The sequence below is a fragment of the Phocoena phocoena genome, chromosome 15 (assembly GCF_963924675.1).
Source record: "Phocoena phocoena chromosome 15, mPhoPho1.1, whole genome shotgun sequence".
NCBI classification, from domain to species: Eukaryota; Metazoa; Chordata; class Mammalia; order Artiodactyla; family Phocoenidae; genus Phocoena; species Phocoena phocoena.
This window is the reverse complement of record NC_089233.1, coordinates 69,447,653-69,463,961: the sequence shown is the minus strand read 5'-3', so window position 1 is coordinate 69,463,961 and position 16,309 is coordinate 69,447,653. Positions and strand designations below refer to the sequence as shown.

Genomic DNA, 16,309 nt, shown 5'->3' with positions numbered 1-16,309 from the left:
AATGGTCTTGCTGTGCCTTGGTACGTGGAAATGGTATTGGCCAGGGTTTGCTTAAGTTCTGGGCTCAGGGGCTCTAGTAACCCAGGACTACAGTGAAATTACAGGTGGGCCAGGAAGGAAGAGGTAGGAAAATAGTCTTATTCTCTCTGTATTTGTTGATCTACTTGGCTTAGAAGATGTCACAAAAACATTTTAGAAGAGGTCTCTCTTAGCCTTGGTTGGCTGAAACAAACATCATTGCACTTTGACAGATTAGATAACTGAATCACTTTGAGCCTTTGGTTTACTCATAAAAGCCATAGTTGTTTGGAAAAAAAACTCGTGGTTTCTAGAAACAACACTTGTTAACAAACAGGCACTTATTAAGTATTTTCCTTCTCTCTTCCTAACTCTTTCCTGTCAGCATCTAAATTTAATAATCTACCTGCGCCCAGCTTTTGTCACCACGTGGAATTAACAAGGTTTAGGTTGACTTTGCCTAAAGATTTAGAGTAGTCAAAGAGTCTTGAAACATCGTAAGAGAAAAAGCCACCACCACCCCATCCTGTTTTAAAAGCAAAAATATGAAGATAGAGGTGGAGACTTGACTGACAGGTTCAAGGACTTTGGGGTAGAGGAGCTTTGCAGAAATTAGATCGTCAAATCTGTTGATCACTCTTCAGTCCTTAGCTTACCTGCTCCTCAGCAGCATTTGGCACCTGTGATCATTCTGTCTTAAAATGCTCTCATCCTCCGGTTTCTGTGAAGCAACACTTTCTTACTCTTTTTCCCTCCTACATCACTGGCCTGACTGCTCCTTCGCCCTGCCTGTAGGTTCTTCCCCCTCTGGGGACCTTAAGTATTAGTGTTCCGCAGGTTAGGTCCTGTTTCCTCTTCTCTCTTTATCCATTCTTCTTGGGCGGTCTAATTTATTCTCAAAGACATTTCCCTTGGAAAGTGTATCCAAGAGCGTCCTGGACACCTCTGCCTGAAACTGAACTCTTCTCCTCCTGGTGCGAACCAGCTGTGACCATGTGAGGAGCCATGTAGGATTGAAATACCTGCTTCATCACCCAAAGCACAGAACTCCTGGGTGTGGAAGGATTGAATATGCTGAATACAGGGAAAAGACTCACACACACAGAGGGGACACACAGACACATGCACACACTGACATTGTCCCTGTCCCTCCTCAGATGGGTCTTGCTCACTCAGCCTCAGCACAAATGTATTTGCCAAATGAATGAGTCCCAGTGCAATTGCAGTGTGATAAAGGCAAGGATATGTGGGGTTTTCTGTCTTTACTGTATTCCACAGGCAGGCGGTAACTATAAGGAGAAAGAGAAGGTGAAACAAGAAGACAGTTCTAATTCCAGCTGGAAAGTAGCTTTGCCACCTGGAATGTCCACAGACCAACTCGTTAGTAGTAGTAACTACTACTTATTTTGTATTTTCATTTTATTATTTGGACTTAAAAAAAAAGACAGATCTCAAACTTAGTTAAGCTTGTCTGCTTTTTTGTGTGTATGTGTGTGTGGTATGCGGGCCTCTCACTGCCATGGCCTCTCCCATTGCGGAGCACAGGCTCGGGACGCGCAGGCTCAGCGGCCATGGCTCACGGGCCTAGCTGCTCCGCGGCATGTGGGATCTTCCCGGACCGGGGCACGAACCCGTGTCCCCTGCATCGGCAGGCGGACTCTCAACCACTGCGCCACCAGGGAAGGCTCTTGTCTGCTTATTTTTATATTTAGTTGATTTCTTGATATTAAGTAAGTCTACACAGAAAACACTTTCCTCTCCCTGGGGAAGGTGGAAGACCCTGAAGCGATGGGCAGCAGGGGCTCCCTGGGCCGCTCACCGCTGGGTCGAAATTGGAGGAAGCGCTTCTGGGTGAAGGGTGTGCAGGGGCCTTTGCAGCCCGAGTGCAAAGTACACTCTGCCCTGCCCTCAGTCAGATGTAATCATAGTGCTGGTGCTTCTCATATTCTCCCTTTGATTCCTGAATACTGATGATTTGGAGGAGTGTGAATTGTCTGGCAAACAATTTTTCCTTCATTATTAAAGTCTATTACATCTATGTGAAAATTTTTCTATTATAAGTATATTGAAAGCAATATTCTCATTATTGAAAATTTAGATGTCTGTTTAATAAAAAAAATTTTAAAAACCCAAATTTGCACAGCCTCAAACGATTAACATTTTGTTTATTTTCTCCCATTCTTTCTTCTGTACACAGGTATTTGTTGTCATCTTTGTTTACACGTACAATTTTGTAGATGTCTTTTTTCTCTTTTTTCAAATTGAAAATATTCATTTCATCCAATAATCATATGATTGAGTTTTACTGTAAGCCACAAACATCTTGGGGAACACCACAAAGTCACTGTCTCATGAAGCTTACCTTCTAATCATGGGAAACAGGTAAAGGCAAACAAATAATAACTTAGAGAAAGTTTTGAAAAAAGAAGTGAAAGTTGCCCACAGTGTTATCTCCCAGACATAATGATGGTATGTGTCCTAAATTTATTTTAAAAAGCTAATGTTGGGCTTCCCTGGTGGTGCAGTGGTTGAGAGTCTGCCTGCCGATGCAGGGGACGCGGGTTCGTGCCCCAGTCCGGGAAGATCCCACATGCCGTGGAGCGGCTGGGCCCGTGAGCCATGGCCGCTGAGCCTGCGCGTCCGGAGCCTGTGCTCCGCAATGGGAGAGGCCACAGCGGTGAGAGGCACGCGTACTGCAAAAAAAAAAAAAAAAAAAAAAAGCTAATGTTGATATAGCCTTCTTAAAAAAACAAAAATGGGATTAGATCATAGGTTTTCTTTTTTTACTTTCCCACATGTTGTGGACACTTTTTAAATGTCAACTAAAACTTTGTGTAACTGGCTGTGTAGTAGTATTCTATATGATGGATGTGCTATTAATTTAAGCATTTTCCTAAAGGTCGACAAATAGAGTATTTACAGTTTTTTACTCTATTAAAAATAATTCTGTATCAGATATTCTTATACATAAACCTTTGGAGTATCTAAATGTTTCCTTAGTTTATGTTCTCAAAGAGAAATTGCTCACTTTAAAAGCATATCCAAAATTAAAATTTTAGTATTATTGCTACTGTCCCCTACAAAAAAAATCTTTTAATAGTTGATGCTCCTGCCAGCAACATATGAGAGGACCCTTTTCAGTATATTCTTACATTGAATTTTTAAAAATTGAGATACAATTCACATGCTGTAAAATCCACACTTTTAAAACATGCAATTCAGTGGTTTTAGTATATTCACAAGATTGTGTAAAGATCACCACTATCTGATTCTAGAACATTTCATCATCCCCCAAAGAACCTTATGCCCTCACCAGTCACTCTGTTTTTTCCCTCAACCCCTGGCAACCTCTACTCTACTTTTTGTCTCTATGGATTTGCCAGTTTGGGGTATTTCATATAAATGGAATTATACAATATGTGGTCTTCTGTGCTTGGCTCCTTTCACTTAGCATAATTCTTTCAGGGTCTATCCATTTTGTAGCCTGGGTGATTTTCTTAGATTCTAATTTGACTTTCAAGTACTTGAGTGATTCTTAGGGGGATAACCCAGGTTTGTCCTTGGACCTCTGTTTGGGAAGCATTGACCTAGGCTGTAATCTTTCCATTAGTTCTTAAATCCTTTACAACTGACCCAGAACCTGTTTATCTAGATTCACATTTTTAAGTGTCTTTTCTAGGAATATTGTAGGTTGATGGACTTCGATCAAAGAAATGTGTTTTATTACTATCAGTGCAGTTTATGAGTTATCATTGTTGCATGTTTCATCAGTCAGTCTCTCTCAGTTTTATCCTTGTGTTCCTAGATGCTAGTCTCTTTAAATTGTCAATGTAATGTAAAATGTTGTTACTGTGGTCCATCATCTGAAGTCTGTTCCTTTTAGGGCCATTTTCAAAATGGTAATTTAGGGCTTCCCTGGTAGCGCAGTGGTTGAGAGTCCGCCTGCCGATGCAGGGGACACGGGTTCGTGCCCCGGTCCGGGAAGATCCCACATGCCGTGGAGCGGCTAGGCCCATGAGCCATGGCCGCTGAGCCTGCGCGTCCGGAGCCTGTGCTCCGCAACGGGAGAGGCCACAACAGTGAGAGGCCCACGTACCGCAAAAAAAAAAAAAGGTGATTTAATGCCCTTCTTGGTAGAAGTTGAAACAAAGACTTTATTTAGGCTCTTTACCTTTTCCCCACTGACCTTGAGAAACATGGAAGAAATACGTTTTGTCTTATATTTTTAATCCTCAGCAGATATCTTTTCCAGGCTCCCAACAAGCTGCCTTAAAAATAAAAGCATTTCTGGTGGATTATTGACTTTCGAGATTATAATTTCATATTTTTGGTTACTAATATCTGCCTTTTGGAACACTTCCTCCTTTTTTTTTTTTTTAAAGAAGGTGTTGGGGGTAGGAGTTTAATTAATTTATTTTTCTGTGTTGGGTCTTCGTTTCTGTGCAAGGGCTTTCTCTAGTTTTGGCAAGCGGGGGCCACTCTTCATTGCAGTGCGTGGGCCTCTCACTATCGCAGCCTCTCTTGTTGTGGAGCACAGGCTCCAGATGCGCAGGCTCAGTAGTTGTGGCTCACAGGCCTAGTTGCTCTGCGGCATGTGAGATCCTCCCAGACCAGGGCTTGAACCCGTGTCCCCTGCATTAGCAGGCAGATTCTCAACCACTGCGCCACCAGGGAAGCCCACACTTCCTCCTTTTTAACACGGGCTGATTGACGTCTTGTCCCAGCTCTACCAACTTCCTAGGAATACATCTTGACAAACTGCTTTCTCTCTCTAAACCTCTAAATCTCTAAACAGATTATCTTATCTGTAAAATGAGAAGTGAACTAGACAACTCTCTAGGATTCCTGGGAATAGAATTGCTGGGACGTCAGGTATGTGTTCAGTTTTATAAAGAACTACCTGACCTTTTCCTAAAGCGGTTGTGCACACCGTCACATTTAACGTTTCTAACCAAATGTCATCATGCTGGTCTGGTGGCCTGGTTCCCTGACATGTCGTGAAATACTCAGCGAAACAAGCATTTGGCCAGAGGATTCAGATCCAGGCTTCTCGGCTCACTAGTTGTATGGCCTTGGGCACATCACTTAGCATCAATAATCATTCATTTCTCCATATACAAAATAGGCAACATGATGCTAAGTTTGTAGGATTGTTGAAAAGATTAGAGATGTCATGAAACATGCTTTGCATAATTCTGAGCATATCCATTTGATGTCTGTCCAGTAGCTGCTAGCTGCTGTTACTGTTATTGCCTAATGATTGAATATCCAGTTACCACCACGCCTGCCTGAGATACCTGCTCAGCTTTTTGGAGAGCCCCAAAAAGAGAGACCTTGACATGAGGTATGAGTTGAGGAGAGAGTCTCACTTTGACCTACAGAGTGCTGCCTTGATGGAATTAGGTCTTCAGTGTATTGTCTTTTAAAGCCTTTTAAATAAACCTGTGTCTCTTGCTTTTTTAGTGTGTCCACCCCTGCATTATAAGCAAAAACTTATTCCTTGAGGGCCAAGTGTCCCTGGCACATAATTAAGTAACATCCCAGGGATGGTTATGTGGTCATAGGATCCCAGCTTTAACCGGGTACCTGTTACAATACTGTTGAGTTTCTTGCTGTCTTTTCTTTCTTTCTCTTTCTTTTTCTTTCTTTCTTCCTTCCTTCCTTCCTTCCTTTCTTTCTTTCCTTCTTCCTTCCTTCCTTTCTTCCTTCCTTTCTTTCTTTCTTTCTCTCTCTCTCTCTCTTCCTCTCTTCCTTGCTCCCTCCCTCCCTCCCTTCCTCCCTTCCTCCCTTCTTTTTTTGTCTTTTTATTGTGGTAGAAAACACATAATTATAAAATTTGCCATCTAAACCATCTTCTTGTATTTTATTGATTTAAATTTCTTTTAAGTTTACTTAGTTCCTCTTTTTCCTAAGCCTTAAGCACTGAATCAGCAATGAGGGAGTCAAACTGAATTGTTTTCCCTTTTGTTCCCCCGCCCCCAAGCAGTAAGTCCTGCCAGAATGACCAGTTCCCTCTGGATTTAGGCTGTTTATGACACTGGACTTTATTTATGATAAAAAATCCAAAAGAATCCTCCTTTTCTTTCATCATTTTCTCCTGGGATACTCAGTGTTATGTTTGGGAGTATCAGACTATGAAAGGGAACTGGGAAGAACAGCAGGGAAATACGCAGCTGAGTTTTGCACTCCCCGTCAGTTCCAGGGTGGGCCAGGAAGTCTGAGCAGAGATTGGTACCCAGAACGCCAGAGAGAAACCACACCATCTGGCAAGTGTCTGTGCCCTTCAGCACAGGCCAGGCCCCTTGGTAAGAGAGCAAGCTACTCACAAATGGGGCTGGTCCTAAGCCATCATCCAAAGATGATTGTAACCGTCTTCCTGGAAAGCCTGCTTGTCTCTCCCTAAGTTATTTCTTTGTTCCCTGAAACTAGCACCCACGTTATTATCAGATTATTGGCAACCCCAGCCTTGTTATGAAATGACAAATGTACTTTGTGACACCAGGCCTGAACACATGAGCTATACCTTCTGCTTCCAAAGGGCTGTTTCCTTAAAAGTTGTCATGTTAGGAGGCTTCACTTTTTTGTGTGTGTGTTTTTTTTTTTTTTTTTGTGGTACACGGGCCTCTCACTGCTGTGGCCTCTTCGTTAAGGAGCACAGGCTTAGGACGCTCAGGCCCAGCGGGCATGGCTCACGGGCCCAGCTGCTCCGGGGCATGTGGGATCTTCCTGGTCCAGGGCACGAACCCGTGTCCCCTGCATCTGCAGGCGGATTCTCAACCAGTGCGCCACCAGGGAAGCCCCAGGAGGCTTCACTTTTATTTGGTGGTGCTCCAAGACAGCTTGGAAATGTTCTTTTGCGTTGCCTTCAGCACCTATGACACTTTCTTTCTAAAGGCACGTATCACAGTAAAGCGTCCTCCCGTACGTTAGTTGGTTTTTGCAAGTGGTCAAAGGTTATCTGCTGCTGAGTCTGGTGACAGAGTTAGATGATCATACAGAAGAACACTATTTCTAGTTAAAAATAAAAGGTATAGTTTTGAATGATCCAGATGTTCTCATTGACAGTCAAACCAGGTGAATGTGAATGCTGCTTGATGATATATGTGAGAGCAGAGATTTGGGGAAATAAAGCAACACGTTGAGGTTGACCCCACATCCTTATCACCCTGGTGACATCACCTTTATTCATGAATACATTTGAACAGTAACTTGTATATCAGCATGATAAACGCCACTTGGGGTCAGAACAGTGTGCCTAGGATTCGTGTCTGCTAGCAGAATCTAAAGGTATTTTGTGGGAGACTGTTGTTGCCAGTTCTAGAAATGGAGCTTAAAAAGGTGTTTCAGATTTCTGCACGTAACATGGAAATCCTTCCAGGTTTTTACATACAAATTACCTACATAATATTACTAACAACTTAGTTCACAAGGGCCTTGTTCCACAAGGGCTAAAGCAAACATAATGTGTGTCCTGTTTGCCACTCTGTGCCCATGACCTAGCACGGGAGGAACTACCACATCGCAGGCACTCAGGAGATGTTGAACAAGTCCATGCATTCAAAGTTAATACCACTATTTGTGTGAAGCTTGCAGTGGAAGAGTAATATGCTTGTCTCTCTCTCTTTTGCAGTTGTCAAATTTAAAAGTTCTGAATCACTCCCCAATGTCTGATGCCTCCGTCAATTTTGACTACAAATCCCCCTCCCCGTTTGACCACAGCACTGATCAGGAGGACAAAACTGAAGATGTTGCCCGTCCCTGTCTGCCCCAGAAGGACCTGCACACTGCTGAAGAGGATGCTGAGACCCTTTTCCCCAGGAAAACGACATCCCATAACGGGACGGAGGACAGTGGAGGAGGCGGCACTGGCGTGAAGAAGAAACGGAAGAAAAAGGATCCAGGAGAGCAAGAAGGGGCAGCAAAGGGAAGCAAGGACAGGGAGCCCAAGCCAAAGAGGAAGCGTGAACCTAGAGAGCCAAAGGAGCCCAGGAAGGCCAAGGAGCCCAGGAAGGCCAAGGAGCCCAAGGAGCCCAAGCAGAAGGACGGGGCCAAGAAGGTGCGGAAGCCCCGGGAGGCCTCGGGCCCCAAGGAGGCCAAAGAGAAGAGGAGCGGCCCTGACTCTGCAGCCAGGACGAAGTCCAAGAAGGCCAGGTGCGTCCCTTTCTTCCCGTCCCGAGCCCCGGGCTCTGCCTCCACAGAGAGGCTGTCCTTGGCCTTACTCCAGCCCCCCTGGACATGACTTCCCCACTTTCAGCCAAAGTAAACCACCTTCTCACCTCCTTAATTAATACTGTGCCTGCAATTTCTTGCCATTCCCTTTGGATTAAGGAGAAGTGAAGTATGTTAGCACACACAGGGTGTCAGGGAAGGGGCGTCACAGGTGTGATACGGGGAGGGCAGCGGTTTGGGGAACGGCTGCAGTGTAGGCTGGCAGAGGAGCAGCTGTCAGGAGGGCGCACAGTGCTGGGATCTGGGAGAGCCGTGGGTGTGCGCAGAGTTCCAGGCAGAAAAGGGCTGCCTGGCTCCCCTGGGCTGTGAGCTCTCTAGTGCAGGCCCACGCCTGGTCTGTTTCTCTCATTCGGTATCTAACACGGTGCCTGACATGTCAGCAGGTGCTCAGGAAACGGTGAGTCATTGAGACCAGAGGAGACAGACCGTAGTGACCTGTAGAGAGAGCAGAGGGCATGGGGACAGATTGGCTGCCGGGGTGATGTCGGGGGCCCTGGCTGTAGATCCTATCAGGATCCAACCGTACACTTTATTCGGGGAGTTAAATATTTGTCATCTGTATACAAATGTAATGTTCTTTGTTTCATCTCTTTTTAAATTCTTGGTGGAGAATATTTAAACTTTTTGCGGATGTACAAAATAAAAAATATATAACCTCAGTATATTTAAGGGGAATTTAAGGAATTTAAGTTTCTAAAATGTAAGTGCAGAGGCAGAGTATAGACCAGGAGCACCCATAAAGATGCAGGGGTTGATGCAATTGCTAACAGAATGTAAAGTAATGGGGCCATCAGACCTGTACAGGGTCAGGCATAAAGGAAGTACATTTTAAAGAAAGAAAGCATTTGAGGTGGCGTGTGCTGCTACTCAGAAATTATTTTATGGTTCGGTTCATTTTCAGAAGGACAGTTTGTTGGGACCAGATGGATAATTTTCTAATCCAAGTTAAAACCGCCTTATAATATTCACTCCCTTCTGCCTGGCAGGGGATTTTACCTTTTGTTTATCATAGAGGCTTGGGTGGGATCCCAGGAATGTAGTTCACAGTGAATGGACATAAAATAACCTCACCGGAAGGTCAAAAGAAGTAGGTAAAATCAGGAGTCTGACTAACGAGCAACGTATGGGCCCTGTTTCCGGGTGAACCTTGTGCGCACACACTGATGTCTGATGTGGGTGGAGTGGAGTTTCTTTCTTCTGCCAAAAGCTTTCCAAATGATTTTGGAGAAGCTGAAGAGGTTCTTCAGTGTGGCAGCATGTGTGAAGAAGGAGATTCAGACATGAGCTAATGGAGTGGCTTACTTTGGTTATTACAAGAAACAAAGAAGAATCCTCAAGGATGGTGTTTTAGAATTAGGGCCGTTACAGGAGGGTCTGACAGCTCTAATAAGGAGTTTGGTAGAAAGTCATAGGTATCAGGGCTCACTTTAGCCACTGGTCTCTGGTGCTTACAATTTTATCAACTTCTTCTTAAAAGAATTCATATTTACTTCGTGTGGGATATGAAACAAGGTGACGGGTATACAGACATTGCCGTAGATTCCATTTGGGGGCAATGAGGAGGAGGCATTTCACAAACCAAGGTTGGATGTCAAATGTATGCATAGCAATATTAAGGGAAATGATTTTGATCTAGTTAGGTTGTATAAAATATAAGTGTGTTGGAGAAGTGCTTCTGAGTCTGCCAACTTAGAAGACAGCAGAACCTCTTGAGGTTTAGAAATCCAGGAGAAACACTCAGAGAGGATGCTAACAGATAGGGCTGGTTATCTCTTTGGGAATGTCGACAAGTTTCACGAGGCTCTCAACCTTCCTTGATTTGGGAGCTGTGTAAGACTGACCTGTTAACATCGTGGAATTCTTCCATGTAGCCCAGATAGGGTTTTGGACTGGTGAGTCTTTCTTGTCTTTTATATATTTATAAAATTGCTTTGGCTCCTTTAATTTATGATCCCACTAGGCAGCAAAAGCAGTTCTAGTTCTGAAAGGACATTAGTTGATAAAAAATATGTTGGTAATTAAGTCTTATTTTTTGTGCTCTTTGATTTACTCTCTTGCAGATTGGCTTAAGTACATGTTTTGATTTGAGCCTTTATTGATTAGTCCCTGGATAACACTCCGTGGTTACAGATGATTCGCTGGATGCTTGGATTATTGGAGGAGCTTCACAGCTGATTTAAGGGCTTCTGGTCTTTTCCTGCTTCAGTCCATCTTGCCAGCTGCCACCTGGCTAATCTTTCTGAGGCCCTGCTGTTATCTTACTTATGTTTGTAGCTGGTAGTGGTGGTCAGTCAAACCCCCTCTTCCCTCTCTCCTTTCCAGATCAGCTGGGAAATAGTCAACAGAGATGGAGATAGGAGTTATCAGCTTTATTATTGATGGACCAGATTGAAGGACTTGCACTGGCTTGTGGCCAGAATCGGGCTTCCTGTTACTCACTCAGTTGAGTTTATCCACCAGAACTGCAGGCATGTCCCTGAAGCAGAGGGAGGACCCTGGGCCCTGGGTGCTTTATTCCTTTTCCCAAGTCTCACCAGTCCCATAGGTCCCCAGTGAGAGAAGGTCAGGGAAGTGAGAGGAATTCTAAGAAGGGCCAAAAATATGTGTCCGGTATTGTTCCCTCCTTGGGAGTAGGGAAGCATGAAAACATGGAGGGCAGGGAGATGGGATTCCCTCTAACAATTATACCTGCTTAGACACTTCTGATTGTTCCTACTGCCTCCAGGACAAAATCCAGACTCCTTCTTTTCTCTGTTATCCAAACCCTTTGGGGTCTGACCTCTCCCTGCCTCCTGGTCTCTGGCAGCAGACCTGGCCGGCTAGGTGCATCTCCTCAGGCCTTAAATGAGGTACTTGGCTCCCCCTTCTCTGGATCACTCTTCTCCAGCATGTGATGCCCTTTGTCCTCCTCTCAGACTCCCAAGCCCTTCCCGTTCTTCAGCTCTGAGTGCAAGTCCCACCCAGTTCCTCCACAGAGCTCCTACACCCTGTGCTAGCATGTCCCCTCTGAATTTCCACAGCCCTTGGGGCCTCACTTGTATCACAAATCAAAGACTTTTAGACCTTGAAGAATAAAAGAGATCTAGTCCAGCCCTGCTGCATGCAGCCAGGGAAACAGACCCACAAAGAAGTGACTTGTTTGCAAGGGTGTGTCATAAACGCAGACCTCCTGATTCCCAGTCTTATACACTAACCTCTGCAATAAGCTGTCTCTCAATCATAAACCAGTATTTTCTTGTATGTATGACCTGTCTCCTCAACAAAAGTGAAGTGCCTGAGGTCAGGACCACCATGCTTTGTGTCTTTTATGTCCCTGGGGTTGGTCAGCAGAGAGGTTTGTTGGTTGTTGGACACATAGAAGGGGTGTGTGTGTGTGTGGTTTATATATTATTTTAAAATATTTTATATATATAATTTGTTTTCTTAGAACAAATGGATAGAGCTCTTCTCCCTGAAAATGAGATCCATATAAGATCCCATTGTTAAATAACAGTAGGGGGTTATAATGAAATATTTTATTCTTATAAATTTTATAATTTTAGAAATGAAAACTTCAAGGTAACTTGTCCAAGGCACCAAGCTAATGAGCAGCGCTGTCAGGATTTGGCTCTAGGCTCACCTGCCTGTAAAACCCACTTTTTTCTCCACAGCTTTGCGCCTCTTTTCACTTTGCTAGGGAAGGTCAGGAATGGATAACAGTGGGACGATTCCAGTGTCAGAGAAATTGGTTTTTCATTTTTAGGAAACGGCCCCTCTTCTACAGGATTTTAGTTTGCACACTCCGTAGGATCCTCTCAAGGACTAAGATGGCCCCAGCTTTTTCCTATGCTGTTTCTCTTTGCATTTGAGGCAGCAGATAGATAATTGAACACAGTTCCCCTCGTAAACAGATGACAGAGTCTAGCAGATGTTCCTTTTCAAGGATGATATTAGTAGTGACGAATATCTACTTACTGCTTAGCGGATAAAAACACTCAAGTAGGAGAAGCCTTTAAAAAAACAAAAACAAAAACTACCCTCTCTTATGGGGATATATATATACGTATAGCTGATTTACTTTGTTATAAAGCAGAAACTAACACACCATTGTAAAGCAATTATACTCCAATAAAGATGTTAAAAAAAAAAAAAAACTACCCTCTCTGCCTTTCCCTCCAAACTATCTTGGAGTTTGAGCCTAGTTCACTCCTTTATTATATAAAAAGCAAGAAGGCTCCTCCAGGAAGCCAAGTTAGGCTCTCTGTCATTTCCCTGACTCTGAAATTTAAAATTCACAAGTATAGTTTATTTGCTTTTACTCTTTTTTAATTATAGTACCATTTCCCGAAGAGGATGGTGCCGCTGGCATAAGAAGATATACACAAATACACGTACACCTACAAACACATACGCAGACCTGTACATACATGGACACCCATGGCCCGCATAGCTGCAGCGAGGGGCTCAGAGAGGAAGGCAGGCGTCAGGTTTGCGAGGTCAGGTAATGTTGATAAGGGCTTTGGGAAAATGCTTTGAGATTAGAAAAGCACTGGGCCAGTTCCTCAGGGAAGTCAAATTTTTACCAGTTGAGAACATTATGTGACGTAGTGGATACTGTCCTCAGCAGTTTTTTACGTCAAATGCTTCTATGTGCCTGTGAATTTCATATTTCTTTTTTGAAATGGGCTTTAGTAAAAGTCAGCTTCATGGCATTAAAGCACGGCTTGGTGAGCAGGAAAGATGGGCCATTCCAGTGTGCGTGAGGGCGTCAGGAGGTAGGTCAGTGGCCCTTTGGGTTGCCCTCAAACCGGGAGCCAGGCACTCTGACTGCGCTGGAGGTTGCCTTTGTAAGTCAGGGTCTTGAGTGTTGGTGTCCATGTTGTTGGTTGAGGGCAGAGCATAAGTTTTGGAATTTCCACACGTCAGAATGGTTTATGTTCTCTCTCAAAGTCAAGAAGTGAATCAGTGTGCTGGCCCAAGTGGACGGCTATCTAACATCTGCTAGGAATGAAAAAACCAAAACGATGAAAAGAAATGAATGGTCTCATTAGCCCCAGCTTCTGTGCCTCAGCTTTTTACCCCCATTTGTTTGGGTTTGTCAACCCAGAGCAGATCTTCCTCCCAAATTCGGTAGGTTTGATAACATCCTGGTAGGAAGGTTTTACTTTTTCTGATTTTTGTCTTTGATGGTTGCTTCTAGAAAGGTAAGCTCCAAACCTGACTGTATCACTGTTTGAGCGGTGAGTCAGCTGATAACTGGGTTGCAGGAGGGGTAATAAAATTCAACCAGTTGAGCTGTGCCTCACTGTTCGAAGGTCAATCACCTGTCTTTGTTCAGCGTGCAGATCTTTATGGAGGCCCAAGAGTGTCCGTTGACAAGTTTCTTTCTGTTGGGAGACTTTTTATATTCTGATCATTTATTAGAAGAAAGAAGACAAATATAAAGACATGAGTGAGTTCTGAGTAGAGACCCTCTGCTTGGAACCCACTGGGCGTTATGTTAAGTAGGGAAGAAATCTAAATGATAATGTCAGAGACCCACCTCTAAAGCTTTGGACTAAGTCACCATTCCTGTTTTTCTAAGAGCTCCTGGAGTGCTTACTCTGTAATTCCCAGGGCTTTCTGAATTAGGGTCTGGTGTATAGTAGACCTTTACTCAGGCTGTAAGGAAACAGTTACTTAAACAAAAATGCTTGATGGATACCTTCTCATTTATTTATCTAGTATGTATTTATTGCCTCCTGTGTGCCTTGTTTTGTTTATAAGTACTTTTGTTGGGAATGGGATAGTGGAGGAAGGAAGGTATCACAGGGGTATCATCTATGAGCCTTGTCATTGGGGAACTTTCTCAAGTTAGAGAAACAGCCTTGCAAGTGTTCCAAAAACAGGCAAAAATATAAATAAATGAAAGAACCTAGTATAACTGTATATAGAATTAGCTGAAAGGATTTAGAGGATTAAGAGTATTTAGGGAGTTCCCTGGTGGCTTAGTGGTTAGGATTCTGGGCTTTCACTGCCGTGGCCTAGGTTCTAGCCCTGATCAGGGAACTGAGCTCCCACAAGCCACCTGGTGCGGCCAAGAGAAGAAAAAAACAAAAAATAGAGTCTTTCAGTTCTGGTCTAGGGAGTCCCTTAAAAGAGGTGAGTATTGAGCTAGTTGTTAAAGGAATTAATAGATGAGAAAAGACTTAAAGCAAAATGGTATTTAAATAAATGTTCTTTGCGGGATTTCCAGTTTTAAAATGGTAGGCCGAGCATACATTTATTTTCCCTTCTTCGTCAGATCTTTAATGAAATGACAGGAAGAACAGGAGGGAATAAATTCTTCGAAGATAAGAGATGTTATGAATTTCTGGATGAGGGAGGCCCATAGTATCATACTGATGGGTGAATACTGTGGAGGGAGTCCCAGCTGAGAGCACATGCAGGAGCTATGTCTGTAGCAGAGGTAGAAGTGCTTCCTCCTCACAATGGCCCTGGCAGCCCTGGAGAAGGGCCAGAACTGGAGGTGGCTGATCAAGGGACTATCGGCAGAGTAGCTGCATGATTATTCAGCTCCAGGCTGAAGTCAGAAAGTTACTCGAAAGATATTGAGCAGTTTGCTCTGGAAGAGGGTCTAGGCTCCAAGTGGAGACTGACATCCACAACAAGGGGGCACAGGAGCCCAGGCTTCTCTGCCTTTCCCTGCCCATACCCCTAAAAGGGGGAGAAAGGGGCAGCCACCTGTGTGTGCAGAGTCCCAGGCCAGGCCTCCCATTCAGGGTTGAGTCTTGTTGGAGAAGGTGACTTACTCAGCAGCAGAGAGCCTCATCCGCCACCTGCATTATCAATCTCGTTCATTTTAAATAGGAATAGTCCACCAAAGATCCCGAGACCATAGAGGAAAAGCAGCAAAGGAGCAGGAAAAAGAGGAATGACCAGGACAACTGTCCTCAGAAGAAACAATTCAAGGAAAAGGACTTGTAAAGATTTTAAGTTAGTATCCTCAGATTCAAGATGATGTCTTGTCTGCAAACAGGAATGGGTTATCACGAAAAAGGAACAGTCAGAAAACAAGAAAGGACTAATACAAATTTAAAGCACAGTAGCCTAAGCTAAAAGAATTCATCAAAAAACTTGAGTAGAGTAATAGGGGAGATAATATGAGGTGTAAATTCATCAACTTTTGTATCAGGATGTGAGTAGCTATTGCTTAGTGTTGATAAATAAAGAACTAGAGGCATGAACATATTTGGAGTTAGAGAGGTATCAGTCAAAAGCAAATCTCCCTGGAAAGTGGGATTTGGTGATTGTATGTTTCGTTAGAAGCCCTTCTACATTAAAAAAAAAATTTTCATTTGCTTTTAATCACTTTTAATAAGATTATCTGTTAAAACTCTGCTTTTTTCATCTTAAAAGTATGTAATGTTTTTGTTTCATTTTTTACTATGATAATGTCACAGACTTGTATGATCTTTGTTTTGATGGTGCGAATGATACGATTAAAGGGATTGAGGACAAGGACATATGGTTCACATTTTGTCTACAGATGACTATATCTGCACCCAAACCATTTGTTTTGGGTATGTGTTTTTCTTTTAACCAATATCTATTTTTTAAAATATTTATTTATTTATTTTGGCTGTGCCGGGTCTTAGTTGCAGCACACGGGATCTTCGTTGCAGCATGCGGGATCTTTTAGTGGCAGCATGTGGACTTCTTAGTTGCGGCATGCAGCCTTCTTAGTTGCAGCACACAAACTCTTAGTCCCCGACCAGGGATCGAATCAGGGCCCTCTGCATTGGGAGCGCGGCATCTTACCCACTGGACTACCAGGGAAGCCTCTTAACCAATATCTTAAAAAACCTGTGCGCAACTCAGCTCTCTCTGTATAGGCTGGACGAATATGGGCATTAAGTAAAAGTTGGATTAAGTGTGCAAATGAGCTCTCTGGGGTAATGTCCACGTTTTCAGTGCTGTACTTCTGGGAAGAGGATCAGAGCCCGTGGCAAGGCCTGGGTCGGGAGCTTTTCTGGAGAGTTGTTCCTCGAGTGGGGCAGTGGATCCCGGGCTGGACTCCCCAGGTGCGTGCACATCTGCGGAG

General features: G+C 43.7%; 1 protein-coding gene across 1 annotated transcript in view; it reads left to right on the top strand.

Annotated features, from left to right (window-relative positions):
- The window catches only part of CHD6 (chromodomain helicase DNA binding protein 6), a 209,977-nt gene that overhangs the window by 75,276 nt on the left and 118,392 nt on the right, over positions 1-16,309 (top strand). The window contains exon 3 of the mRNA XM_065892557.1: positions 7,649-8,169. Within this exon, the coding sequence (XP_065748629.1) occupies positions 7,649-8,169 (521 nt within the window). The remainder of the gene's footprint in view (positions 1-7,648; positions 8,170-16,309) is intronic.